The following is a 13,484-nucleotide window of genomic DNA, read 5'->3' on the forward strand; positions in this document are numbered from 1 at the left end:
ATTCTGCGCCACGTTTTATATCTCATGCTGTGTTTAATTTATGACAGAGACAAAGTTATAAGGATCATTCCTCGAAACGACCAAGAAGTAAATGAAGTAAGGAATATGTGCAGTCAGCTGCAGGTAAGCCTGTCGCCTCTTCCCCAAAATTGTCATACTATATCTCCAGTGTAGGTAACCAGCTTAGAGAAAGCAGGGTCTAGTGGTATCATTTCTGGCAACATTTTTGTGTGGAGAACAATAAGTCCCTACATAACACCTGGGATACAAGTAGCTAGGGGTAGTTACATCACATTGGATACAAACTGCAAAGAATGGTGAGAAACACCATTATATTCAATGTATTACTATTATTTACACTGATTCAGATATAACTTATAATTTAACCTTCTAAAGATCTATATAACTACATGTCTCCATGTCTAAGGTCTCCACACACATTAGAAAAAAGTTGTCCAAAACTTCTGACTAATTGGCTGATGTGTATGGGGGGCTAATGACATGAAGTTGGGGAATAGATGGATTGGGCATGATGCATTCAACTGCCTGATCCTTCTGTTCTGGGATAAATAAGCTGCTGCCAGAGGAGTCTGGCAGCAGTTTACCTCTTCTCTCTCCACTGAGAACACATTAACACTTGGTTGAGCTAAGCATGTGTATAGAGGTATCTGAGGGCATAGCTGTTCTGATGTGTATGGCTTAAATCACCCTACTCTACTGACTCCAGACATCCATTGCAATTCCCCTACTGCACCAGCACATTTCAATAGATAAATACTGGATTTTGGGGCAAAAAACATTAGTTTTTGGGTGATTTTACATCCTAAAAATAACCTCAAAAACATAGTGAGAACATAGCCTCAACCTATGTTTCCATTACTTAATTTACTACTAAGTGATTAAAACTACAAAATCAACCAAAAGAAATGTAAAAGATAAAATTAATCCATGGGGGGACTTATCAAAGCTGTAAGATCAAGGTCAGAGGTGAAAATGTTGCCCAAGTCTCTTGGTCATTCAAAAAATTGTGACTTTTGTCATGAATATGCTCCCCACAATTGCTCTTCGTTTTTTAAGCATATCTTAGTATTGATGATAGAGTTAAAAAAATATATGTGACTAAAAAAAGGCAAACAATGTTGCCAATGTTGAGGCCAGACTGGTCCTGTGACTTATCCTGTCACATATGTTTTATAGTTTAAAATGTATCAAAACCTGTCCAGAGGAAAAGTTGTGGAGTTGCCCATAGCAACCAATCAGATCGCTTCTTTCATTTTTCAGAGGCCTTTTCAAAAATGAATCTGATTGGTTGCTATGAGAGACTCAACAGCTTTTCCTCTGGACAGGTTTTGATAAATCTCCACCAGTGAGTGATTTTCCTACATCAACCAATTACAGCTCAGCTTTCACTTTACCAGAACTTGTTAGCTGAGCTGTGATTGGTTGCTGTGGGAAAAGCCCACCAATTTTGCTCTCACAGGGTTTAATAAATCTGGGCCATTTACTTAGTTACAAAATTGCATGTTGCATATAAGCATGCCAAAAACAGTCACTTAAAGATGTATGAAAGGCACCATCAATGCAGCTAATTATATATACCCCCCCCCCCCCTACAGTTCTTAGCCTGGGTGCAGCCAGTGTATATAACGCTAGGGTTACTACGCTGGGTCACTGGTATGGTAACACTTGTATAAAACGTTAAGCACCTGGGTATTACCATGGTCATTACTTCTTATAGGCAGCAGTTTCACATCACAACTCACTGTCCTCCATTTGTGACAACACTTCTGACATTTATTGAACTGAAGGGATTAGATACATAGCTGTCCTTAAAACTGGCTTAGAATATTATCCAATTTAGTCTGTCACACTGAGATTTACAGGGTTAAATTGCCATGGATTTCACCGGGCAATTATTTAACCCTCCAATTTTTACAACAATGGTACATAGCATTTCCTGGCATAAAGTCATAATTCAGATGATTTGGCTCCTGTAATAAAACCTGCATTCAAAAATGTGATTATTTTGTTATTTTTATTCATAAAGAGGATGAATCTCTGCTAGCCTGCAGCGCTATTCTTGTTTTTCAATGTATCTAACAGGCTCAAACAAGTAATTTAATAGATTGCCTGGGGACCTGGAGCTTACATTAACCAGGCTTGCGATTAGATGTGCTGTTCTCTGTTCTTAGACCTTATATTTGTGCAAAGAGAGGGATTTCACTACAAAGCTTTGATGTTAAAAGGTTCCTGACCTGTGTAGGTTATCTGCCTAGGCCCCTTAATATCAAATAGCTCCAAATACTGTGGATGTTCTAAAACATGTGATTTTTTTTTTTAATAGTGGGTATTAGTATAGGTGTTTTGGTTTATTGTTGTTGCTTTTTTTCTCCATTTTTTCCTCCTTCTCTCCTGCTTTTCTCAATAATAGTCTTGGGATTCCTTCATCATGTGATTCAGGGATTTCTATTAAATAATGAGGGGGGGAAAACGCCAGAAAAACACACCAATATAAATGCACCCATGGCGTTTTTTTTCTACCTATGGAAGCCCGTAAAAAGAGAAATACCACCATTTAAAGGGGTACTCCGGCACTAAGACTTTGGATAGGGGATAAGATGTATTAGCGCCGGAGTACCCCTTTAATGGAAAAAAATTGCTATACCCAGAGCATGCTGCTACATAGGTCTGACATTTCTATTCTTAATTACCTCAGCAGCCTGTATATACAGAGAGATGATCAGGCAACACAGAGGTAAGGAAAAGCCCTCTGGTCGCCATTTTTAAACTCATCCCCAACCGCCCCCTGTGAGCAATGCACCAGTAATCAACTTTAATTGCAGCAAGAGTTAATGGCAGTCATCAGCTGATGTCTGGCTGAAAGATACGACATGCACTGACTGTCTGTACGGTAGCGCCTCCATACAGTACAGGGAGTTGTGACATGTTCTGTACTCTGTACTACTCTTTATCTGTGACAGGGTTAGCTGCTCCTTAGGACACTAGGTGAGGGAGAATCCATTGGACACTGTGGCCCTCATTTACAAAGACTGGAGTGTCGGTTAGGTTTTTTTTTTCAGTGTACTCGTCTTTTTTTTCCTTGTGATTTACCAATCTGTCGCATGTGTGGGTTTTTTTTGTGTCGCACGATATTAAATTCTGTCGCACGGGAATAAAAAGTGCTGCACTGGAAAAATACAAATTAAACCAAATAAATAAAGTAAAGTTACTCTGCACAAGGATATAACTTTACATTCATGATTGTTAATGGGTTAACAACCCAAAAGTTTTTTAAAAAAATATATGTATTAAAAAAAAATATATAAATAAAAAAAATCTTTTACATAATTTAATCATAAAAGCATTGAGGGGTTAAAAATGCTTTTAAAGTATAAAACAAGTAATTTAATCATAAACCACAATGGTCAGCTGTCCCTTCCTCAAAAACACTCAATTTCACAATTCACAAAGAGTGATTTCACAATTACTCCGAGTGATTTTTCCATTTTGTCGGGTTAACGCCCATTTTTGAGTAAACCACACCCATTTTGTAGGTTAAATTAAACTCTCCGAGTGTTTTTGAAAATTTAGGTTGTGCGCCTAAATTTTGGGCGCAGATTTGGTCGCACTCGGGATGCGACCAAAATTTGGGCGCAATAACCGAGAAAAACCGTTGGTTCTCCTTTAGTAAATGAGGGCCTGTGTGTACTATACAGGACCTCGAAGAAGCTCCACAGACAGTGATTTACAGCTTCCAGCAACTCTTTCTGACTTTTATATGCAAGGGCTTGCTTTATCTGTTCTCCTCACTTTATCCTATTTTTGGTTGACATTTTGGGGCTTCAGAAACAATTATTGGTATTTCATGGAGTTTTAGTTCCAGAATACAATAGTTTCAACTTACAATGGTCATACTGAAAGCAATTAATATTGTAACTTGAGGGACCACTGTATCACATATATATAGTGCCTCTTTCATTTGTATTTGATAAATTCATTAAGTCTGTAATGAACTAGCCAACATAGTCAGACAGGTGCATGACCTTTACTGAAGTCAGAATGGCTGAACAAGATTTTACTGAAAAAGCCAACAAAGATAAAGGGCTCAGTATGTGGTCACTGCCGACATTGTGATGATCACAGAACATTAGTAATTATCAGACTTGGCTTAATAAAGCTTTAATCACCTCTGAATAAGTCATCCTCAGCTAAGTGACTGGCTTCACAGTTTTCGGATGTACTAATTGTACTGGGTATAGGCGTATGAAACAGAGAGTCTATAATTAGGGACCTATGAAGACATACAGGGCATGCATTGGCTGGGGGGCAGAAAATAGCAAATCTTCATTGTTAGCATAGTCTGGTTACGGAACCTGTCACTAAGATCTAGTCTATAGAATAAGTGGTAACATGTAATGCATTATAGTATAACTTTCCCACCATGATTGCATGCCAGGAGTTACATCTATAAATGTGAAGAAAATTACTTTTATATTTGGCGCATGCTGTATATAAACTTCCCACAAGTTGTTATTTAGGCAGACATCACAGAGACAATATAGTCATCATGTCCTGGGCTGTAGGCTATTAAAGGAAATCTGTCACCACTGCTGTGACATCACCGCTGCTGTTCTCTAGCAGTGGGATCCAGCAGCGGTGGCATCACTAAGCTCCTCCCGTGCCCCAAGCCATGCCGGAGCTGAAGCTAACAGAGGAGATTACCGGAGATACCTTGCACGGAACGGGACAAGGTAAGTACCGTTGTCATCAGTATCACCTGTACTACCTCTCGGTACCGACAGGTTAGTGCAGGTGACACTGGTGACAGATTTCCTTTAAAGCATGCTTGACCGCACTGGTACTGCCTGATATCAACTCTATGCTGCCGAAAAATTGTCCAAACCCAGAAGAATCCCATCTTGTTGGCTCTTGTACTGGTGCATTGGTTTCGACAGTATGTGAAACAGATTCTTTTCTCCACTGCACCTGGGCCACAGCCAGCAAGACGTGATTTTTCACAGCTTTTAGCAGCATAGCAACAATGTTGGGCTGTGTCTGTGCTATCAATCACACCTCAATAGGCTTGGCTCAGGACACAATGACAACATCTCTGTGGTGTACACCTGAATGACTACTAGCAGGCAATTTACATACAGTGCGCCAAATATAAATGTCATGATCGTCACGTTTGTAGATATTTTTTTTAAAATATATTTTATTGAATTTTTCTTAAATAAGAAAATCATAACAATTCATAACATAACATGTAGCCATACATTCTACTGAGTACAGTATACAGTGCAGATTACATTAATCAGGTATGCCTATCCGTATGTAGCCATATACTAGTCTCAATCATCCCAGGCCAAAACCTGTCGAATGGTTATAATAAATTGCAGTTTCCACATGACTGAGGGAGAGATAAATACCACATAATAGGTAGTCTCGGAGTTCGGAAGAAGTTTTTATCCCCATCCCTGTGGTATTATCAGTTTCAGGTAGACGAGATGTATTAAATGTAAAGTCCCACTGACAAAGTTCACTCCACCTGAACAGCCCACAGTCACCTCATGTAGGAAGTCTCAATGCGCCAAGAGTGTCACTCAAAGAGCTTAAGCAATACCATTCAGTAGAGCTGAACGGTCTTACTATGTCTTCTATCTCAGAGCTGGTATAATGAGATATTATAAAAGTTTCCCATTTGTCAAAGAATTTCACATTGTGCGTGTCCTTGTGTCGCTCAGTATCCAGCCTGTCAATCCCGCACAGTAGTTTGAGTTGTGAGATGACCATGTTGATGGAAGGAAGTAAAGCTGATAACCAATTAGTGAAGAGACATCGTAAAGCTATCAATAGGACAATGTGAATCATGGTAGGAATTTTAGGAAGGGGCGGTCCGTCAGCCTCTGGGGGTCTGGTCTGATGGAAGAGTAGCGTTCGTGGTGTACAGGGTAAGTCTATATCCCACGTGTTTTTAATGTATGTTATGATCATTCGCCAATAGGTCATGGTGTGTGAGCAAGACCATATCACATGCCATAAATTAGTGAGTGGTATAGAGCATTTAGGACAGGCCGTAAACCTGTCTGGGAAACTTGGGGTCGGGAGGATATTAAAGCCATATATGGCCCTGTGTGCCATCTTAAAATAGGTTTCACGCCATCTTTCGTTTATAATGCAGTTGCGTACTATGCGCCAACCCTGTAGAATACAGTTAGAGATATCGTCCCCCGGAACCCAAGTTGACCAGGAGGAGAAAATATTATCTGGATCTAATCTTAGCATATTTAGTTTAAATAGTGGATAAATATCTGAAATGGAATTTTTCCGAGGGACAGCACCTATAAGGTAGTCTAGAGCATGATCCTGTGATTCCAAAGTAAGATCTCTCAGACGAGATGTCACAAAAGATAACATTTGAAGCACATAAAAGACAAGGGAGGGAGGAAGATTATAGTCTGAGAGAACAGTTTGGGCAGGCAACCAGCATTTATTGTCTTTGTCAATTAATTGGCGAGTTGTCGTCAGACCCTTTGAAATTTAAATAGTGTGGCTGCAAAGCCTGTGAGAATTCGGGATGTCTCGCAAGAAGGAGGTATTTGGACATCAAAAATGGTAATTTAAATAGTTTCCTTACCTCCTTCCATGCCACCACCGTATCTCTCAGTAATATCGAGCTTTTCACTCGGGAAGGTAATTTGGAGAGAGAGGTATGAAGTAACACGGTCAGGTTCCATGGAGTCGCCAGTTCCCTCTCTAGATCAGTGACGGCATTGAAGGAAGTCCCATGTGTCCAATCTATTACAAAACGGAACAGACACTCCAAGTTGTATCCTCTTATGTTCGGAAAGTTCAGGCCACCTTCCTGTTTACCCACCATTAATTTGGTCAGCGCTATTCTCGGTCTTTTACCTGCCCAAATGAATCTAGTAAAGGCTGAATTTAGTGACTGAATGTCAGTATGTTTAAACAATAAGGGGAGTGTCTGTAAGGGGTATAGGATTCTAGAGAAGCTTACCATTTTGATGAGATGGCATCTACCCATAAAGGTGAGTGGGATACCCTTCCAGCGGGCTAGTTCCGCCTTAATTTTAGTTATCAAAGGGGGATAATTAAGGGAATAGATCGAATCAGGTGTTTTTCTTACCCTGATTCCTAGATATGTAACAAAAGAATTTGCCAACTTGACCCCAAGCCTGCCACCTCTGGTAGCCAATTCGGTCGTGTTCTCCCCAATGGTAGCAGTTCAGATTTGTGCAGATTGATTTTATATCCCGAAAATTCTCCGAAGGAGCGTAAGCAGTTAAGAATATTACCCAGTGAGGTATCTGGTGAATTAATAAAAAGTAGAACATCATTCACAAACATCGTCAGTTTGACCTCTTTGTCCCCCACTCTAATACCTGAATACACTTGCGAAGTGAGTAAATGACGTGCCAGAGATTCAATAGCTAGGTCAAAGAGAAGGGTCGAAAGAATGCATCCTTGTCTAGTACCTCTGGCTAAATAGATGGGTGCTGAAAGAATTCCAGGGGTAGAAACTCTGGCTACTGGGTTCCTATATACTCCGTCAAGATATGTGCGAAAAGCCCCTCGAAGACCCACTTTATCCAGCACCAGCCCCAGCCAATCCCATCTGACGTTATCAAAGGCCTTTTCGGCGTCAATGGATAGCAGAGCTGGGTGGTCAGTTGGCATGGGCTGGTGCTGAAGTCTATCCAATACCATTAAGACTGTTCTAAGATTCATGGTGGCCGAACGATGTCTTATGAAGCCAACTTGGTGAGAATTGATTAGAGCCGGCATGAATCCAGAGAGTCTGTTCGCTAGGATTTTGGATAAAAGTTTGTTATCCTGATTGATAAGGGAAATCGGACGGTAGGATCCTGGATCCACTGAGTCCCTCCTTGGTTTTGGTAATACTTTAATATATGCCAGTGAGGCCCCTGGGGACAAGGATCCTGAGGACATGTATTCATTAAACATTTTGACCAAAACTGGGGAGATTTGTGGGGAAAGGGCTTTATAAAATTCCCCAGTATACCCGTTTGGGCCTGGGGCTTTACCGTTATGCACATGGCCGATCACATCAGCAAGTTCTAACTCAGATACTGGCGCATTCAAGGTTTCCTCTGATCATCCGAAAGGGAAGGAAGCTCAATGCCCCTCAAAAACGCTTCTCCTGCAGGTAAATCAGAGGGAGAATCCGAATACAGTTTAGTGTAATAATTCGCCAAAATCTTGTTCACCAAATGGGGATCTGAATGGAGCGTATTCGAGGAGTCTCTCAAAGTTGGAATATGAGAAGGGGGCTGTTTACCTTTTGCTAGGCTCGCCATCAATCTACCCGCTTTGTTTCCGTGGCGGAAAAGATCCACCTCAAAGTGAGAACGTTTAAGACGTTCTTTTCTATCGCACCAGAGCTCGTATGGAGTTCTCGCCTCCCTCCATGCCAATCTATGTGTCTCTGATGTAGAGGATAGGAATTGGCTATAGGCTGTCCTCAGTTTGTCACTAGCTACCTTAAATGGGCACTGTCATCAACTTTATTTTTTGATATGTTGTAGTACTTATGTACTACAACATATCTCTAATATACTTCCATTATTTATTTTTTATTTTTCGTGGTGATATTTATGTTTAAAAACCGGCCACTAGGGGTCACCCTCCTAGTGGCCGGCTGCAGCCAGGCGTGACGTCACACCAGAAAAAGGACTGTTTTTGGCTGGGCAAAATCAGTCCTTTTTCTTTTCGGCTGCGCTCGCTCCCTGCCTGTCAATCAGACAGGCGGGAGCGAGCGCATTAAACGCCGGGGCTGCGCGCATTGGCTGGTTATAGTCGCGTGCAGCCCATTCATCCCCGCCCCCGACATGTACACTGTAGTGGAGACGGCGCGTGCACACTAGTTATCAGTGCCGCGCTGATGCTCCACTACTGTCGCTATGCAGGCTACTCCTATACTCCTCCTCCCCGGGTATCACATGTAAACAGGGAGGAGGAGACCCCGGAGCAGCCTGCCATGCGATTGGCAGATCATCTATGCGCGCTCCCTACGCGAGCGCAGCATAGATAAAGTGAGGGCGGAAGTCTTTGCCTAGCAGGCGTCAGTGACGTGCGCCTGCTGGGAAAGCCTGCTTCTGGTAGAGGAACGAGCAGGGAGCAAGAAGACGTGCAGATGAACGCTATGTGAGTGCCAAAACATTTTTTTTAAAGGCAGGGAGGGGGTTAGGGATAGATTACCTATAGGTAGGGACAGAGTAAAATAAATGTGAGATGGTGGGAGCTACTCTTTAAGTTGTGTCAATGTAGTGCGTTTCAAAGCTGTCGCATAAGCCATTATTCTTCCTCTCAAAACGGTTTTTCCAGTCTCCCAAAACAGGATCGGGTCTGCACTATGCTCTGCATTTGTCACCTTAAACTCCGTCCACCAAGCCCGTAGTTGTTCCAAAAATGTGTAATCTTTTAGTAATAGAGAAGGAAATTTCCATAGAATGTCCGTACCTTTGGGGTAATCTAAAAAGACAAGGAAGAGCGTTCCATAGCGTAATACCGCTGGTAAAGGGTCCAGGAGATATAGAAGGGAATATCCTTACCAGCTGCACAACAATGGTCAGTGTGGGTGAGGAGTCAAGTCCGGCCTGCAGCCTTCCCATCCAGGTAGAGTAAAGACAGCACAAGACTTCTGGGAGTGATGGGATTCAGAGGCGCTGGTCAGATGAGGACACGTACCTTTGGGGTGAGATGGAGACAGTTGTAGGGATAGGGGAGTATGATCAGACAATGCCAGTTCCCCAACCTCCACAGTCACCACTCTCTGACCAATCATCGGACTGGTCAGAAAATAATCCAGTCTCGAGCAAGAGTTGTGGACGCTGGAGAAATGGGTGAACTGCCTGGTATCCGGGTGTGTCGCCCTCCATACGTCAAAAAGACCTGTTTGTTCCAGGAATGTGGGGAGAATGCAGTCTCGAGGTCTGATGGAAGAAGTCAGGGGGGTCGAATGTTTTCTGTCAGTCAGCGGGTCAAGTACAGTGTTCAGGTCTCCCCCTAGTATCTTCCCTGGAGTAGTCTCTTCCTGCAGTATTGTGCTAAGGTCATTAAAAAATGAACGGTTTTCCCCATTAGGTGCGTAGATATTATATACACTCAGTAATTCCCCATTGTGTTCTAGCAATACGTGGGAAATTCTACCTTCGTCATCTGAAGTATGTAATTTAAGTGTAAAAGCAAAAGATTTATGTATCAGGATTAGTACCCCCGCCTTCCCTTCTTTCGCAGGAGAACCAAAAACATGTCCCACCCATTGCTGATGCATTCTAAAGAAGTCATCTTCAGACAAATGAGTTTCTTGGAGAAGCACTATATCTGGATGAAATCGTTTGAGGGATCGCAAAAAAAGTCTCAGTTTATGAGGAGACCTCAAGCCTTTAACATTCCATGTAATGACATTAACCATTAACTATACAAGGCTTGTTAAACTGACCCACAGCGGGAGAGTCACTTGAATACCATCTAGCGAATAAGAATGCCTCAGCAAGAGGTAAAAAGGAGACATGTTCCCCACCCCTCCCATCTGCAAGTATCATGGAAGTGTACGGTGTTGTGTATAATAGGCATTCAATGTATGGCATACTAGAACAATAAAACAGTAACATTAAACATTGTGATAACAAATCAAAGAATAGATATCCACCGGAGGACTGCCCCGCCCCGGCACTCCTTACTCGGATTAGGGACTTCCTTTTTTCGGACGACATTGAGTCTGAGCTATTATAAAGTAATTCTCTTGGGACAGAGAGCCACCCCCTCCCCCCGATACCTCCCTAGGGAGATAAGACCACAAAACAGATCCCCCATAGCAATAATATGCGATCCCCTTGTTACAAGTTGTTCTAAGTATAGAAACAAAGCAAAACGTTAATTCTAGAGAAAGGGATGAAGAAAATATAAAGAAAAAACCTGAGCTTGGCCTCCAGGCCCGATCACGTCCTAGGAGAGTCCACAGTCCCAAGAAAGTTCCTCCAAACAGACTGTTGGCGAGATGCAATCAGTCAGGAGAAGAGTGGCGGTCCCCTCCATAGCGACGTCTCTGTGAACGACGGCATCTGCGTTGGTCTCTCAGTTCCGGGATGGCACCGTCATACCTCGTCGCCAATCTGGAACGTTGACTTCCTCTGGGCGAGCAAGATCTTCTGTCACGTTGTGATCTTTCTCTGGACAAGCGGTGGGTAGAGGAGGAGGAGGAGAGAATGTGTTCTAAGGCGGCTGCTGTTTCCGGCGTTTTATAGACCGAAATTGTGCCATCATTATGGAAGACTCTCAGATTTGCAGGGTATTGAAGTTGAAAGCGATAATGAGCTTTAAAGAGCGCTGTACAGATGGCGCTAAATTCCCTTCTCCGCTTTGCTACTTGGGACAAACGCCTGTACGCTTGCAAGATTTCCACTTTATCATTAAAGTCCAAAAATTTCAATATGACTTGGCGCGAACGGTAAGCCAAGGACGCCTGCGCATCAAATGAGGAAGCCGGAGCAGTCCCAATTCTGTGTGCCCTTTCCACACGGCAGGGTGAGAAAGTCCCAAAGCTTTGGGAAGGTCTCTCTCGCAAAATCTCTGTAGATCCTGGGTCACCACCATCTCTTTAACTCCCACAATCCTCAGATTATTTCTAGGGGACCTGTTTTCAAGGTCTTCAAGTTTTTCACTCATCCTGGTAATTTCTAATTCGGCGTTACGTAATTTCCCAGACGTGACCGTGTCTATATCTTCAAGTTGGGACACCCGTTGTTCTACCCCTTGCAGTCTGTTGGACTGATCCGTAACTTCTATCCGCAGATTTTGCAATGCGGCTTTCAGGACATCCTCCACAATGTGTTGCACATTAGGGGTAAGCCTCAGCACCATTTCAGCAGCCAGTTGCTGGTAATCAATATGCAAAGTAGCACCTTGTGAGGCATGGGGAGCTGGCTCTAACAATTGAGGTCTCTCCTTTGTGAATTGATGCAAGTGCTAGTGCTAGGCAGGAAAGGTACCAGGTTCTGTAGCGCAATCCACCACTCAGGTAACTTTGTATGAGGAGAAGTGCAGCGGGTCCCTCAGTCCGTCAGTCACGGCAGGTGACTGATGGACTCGCTGCACTTCTCCTCATACAAAGTTGCCTGAGTGGTGGATTGCGCTACAGAACCTGGTACCTTTCCTGCCTAGCACCAGCACTTGCATCAAATACCTCGGACAGGGTAACCTGCTGCCGATTCCAGGAAGCTGCTCCACCATCACTTTAAACCACGCGCTTATTGCTGTTGTGTCTATATACACAACAGTACAAGGTGAGCAAGATTACATACTTGTTTTACAGCTTCACCACATACATATTTACATTGTTCCAAACGTATTGCCCTATGAGGAGCTCTGCTCTATCTTTTTCTCCATAGAATACATCCTTTGTGAATTGGTCACTGACCTGCTGATGTTCCTGGATTGGAGTGACTTGTCTGGCTGTTTGCGTAGCAGGTAGGCTGGTGTCCATAGCATACTCCTATCTCCCTCTGCCTGAGATGTCGGTGGTGGCAGTGGCTGGTTCCCTCTGGCAGCCTGGGACTGTGGATTTATTGTGACAGCCACCAGAGATCTTATTATCCCTGCTGCCGGGTGACAGGCAGGCTCCGGCGCAGGTAAATCTTAGTGACAGGTTCTCCTAAAAATGAATAATCTTTTAAAGAGATACTCCACTACCTCACCACACCCCCTCAATTCAAGTCTATGGGAGGGGGCATGGCGGATGCCAAAAAGTGGTCTTCAGTTGCAGCTAATAAATGTATATTGAAAATGTATCTGACTAGTAGGGTCCCCACTGTATTGAGCTACTTAATAGCCCTTGTTGGTGTCCTGGGGTTTCCTGGTCCATCTACGCCGAGAGGTAAGCACACACTCTATCCTAGACCTTTCCTTTTCTCCCTACCCTCCTATCTTTCCTTAATCTCTCTGCCCCTTCCTCCTCTGGATCTTTTTTCACCCTCCTACCTCTCCTCTTTCCCATCCCCCTCCCCTGCCCCTTCTCTTCTTTCTCTACTCCCCTCTTTCCCTTTCGTACCTACACTTCCACTCTCTACCTTCACTTATCTAGATCTCTAATATACCCATAGATAGCGCCTCTAGTGGCTCCCTGAGCATTCACTTGGTACCACGAAGTGCACGACCACCTGACTGCACACAAGTGCCTCGTGGGTTATGCTTTTTCATATCCTTGATGGCCTTAGGACTTTTCCGCAGAGTTTACTTATGTTATAATGTTGACATGTTTTATGATACTCGGTATTTTGTTCGGAAACGCTGTCCTGTTTGCTTTTTTCTCCTTGCTTGACCCTTGAGGCTCTTGGTTCACCCGAAACACATTAATGTGCGAAGGCAATGTAAGACGCTATATTTTCAGTACTACTTTGTTCATCTGTGACAAAATTCAATAAAGATATACTTTGGAAAAAAAA

The 13,484-nt window shown here is 43.1% G+C and overlaps 1 protein-coding gene across 1 annotated transcript in view; it reads left to right on the forward strand.

Moving 5' to 3' along the window:
* CPA6 (carboxypeptidase A6) overlaps positions 1-13,484 on the forward strand; it is a 242,752-nt gene that overhangs the window by 177,378 nt on the left and 51,890 nt on the right. Inside the window, exon 2 of the mRNA XM_056522125.1 lies at positions 48-123. Coding sequence (XP_056378100.1) covers positions 48-123 — 76 coding nt within the window. The remainder of the gene's footprint in view (positions 1-47; positions 124-13,484) is intronic.

This window comes from Hyla sarda, chromosome 5, assembly GCF_029499605.1.
Source record: "Hyla sarda isolate aHylSar1 chromosome 5, aHylSar1.hap1, whole genome shotgun sequence".
NCBI classification, from domain to species: Eukaryota; Metazoa; Chordata; class Amphibia; order Anura; family Hylidae; genus Hyla; species Hyla sarda.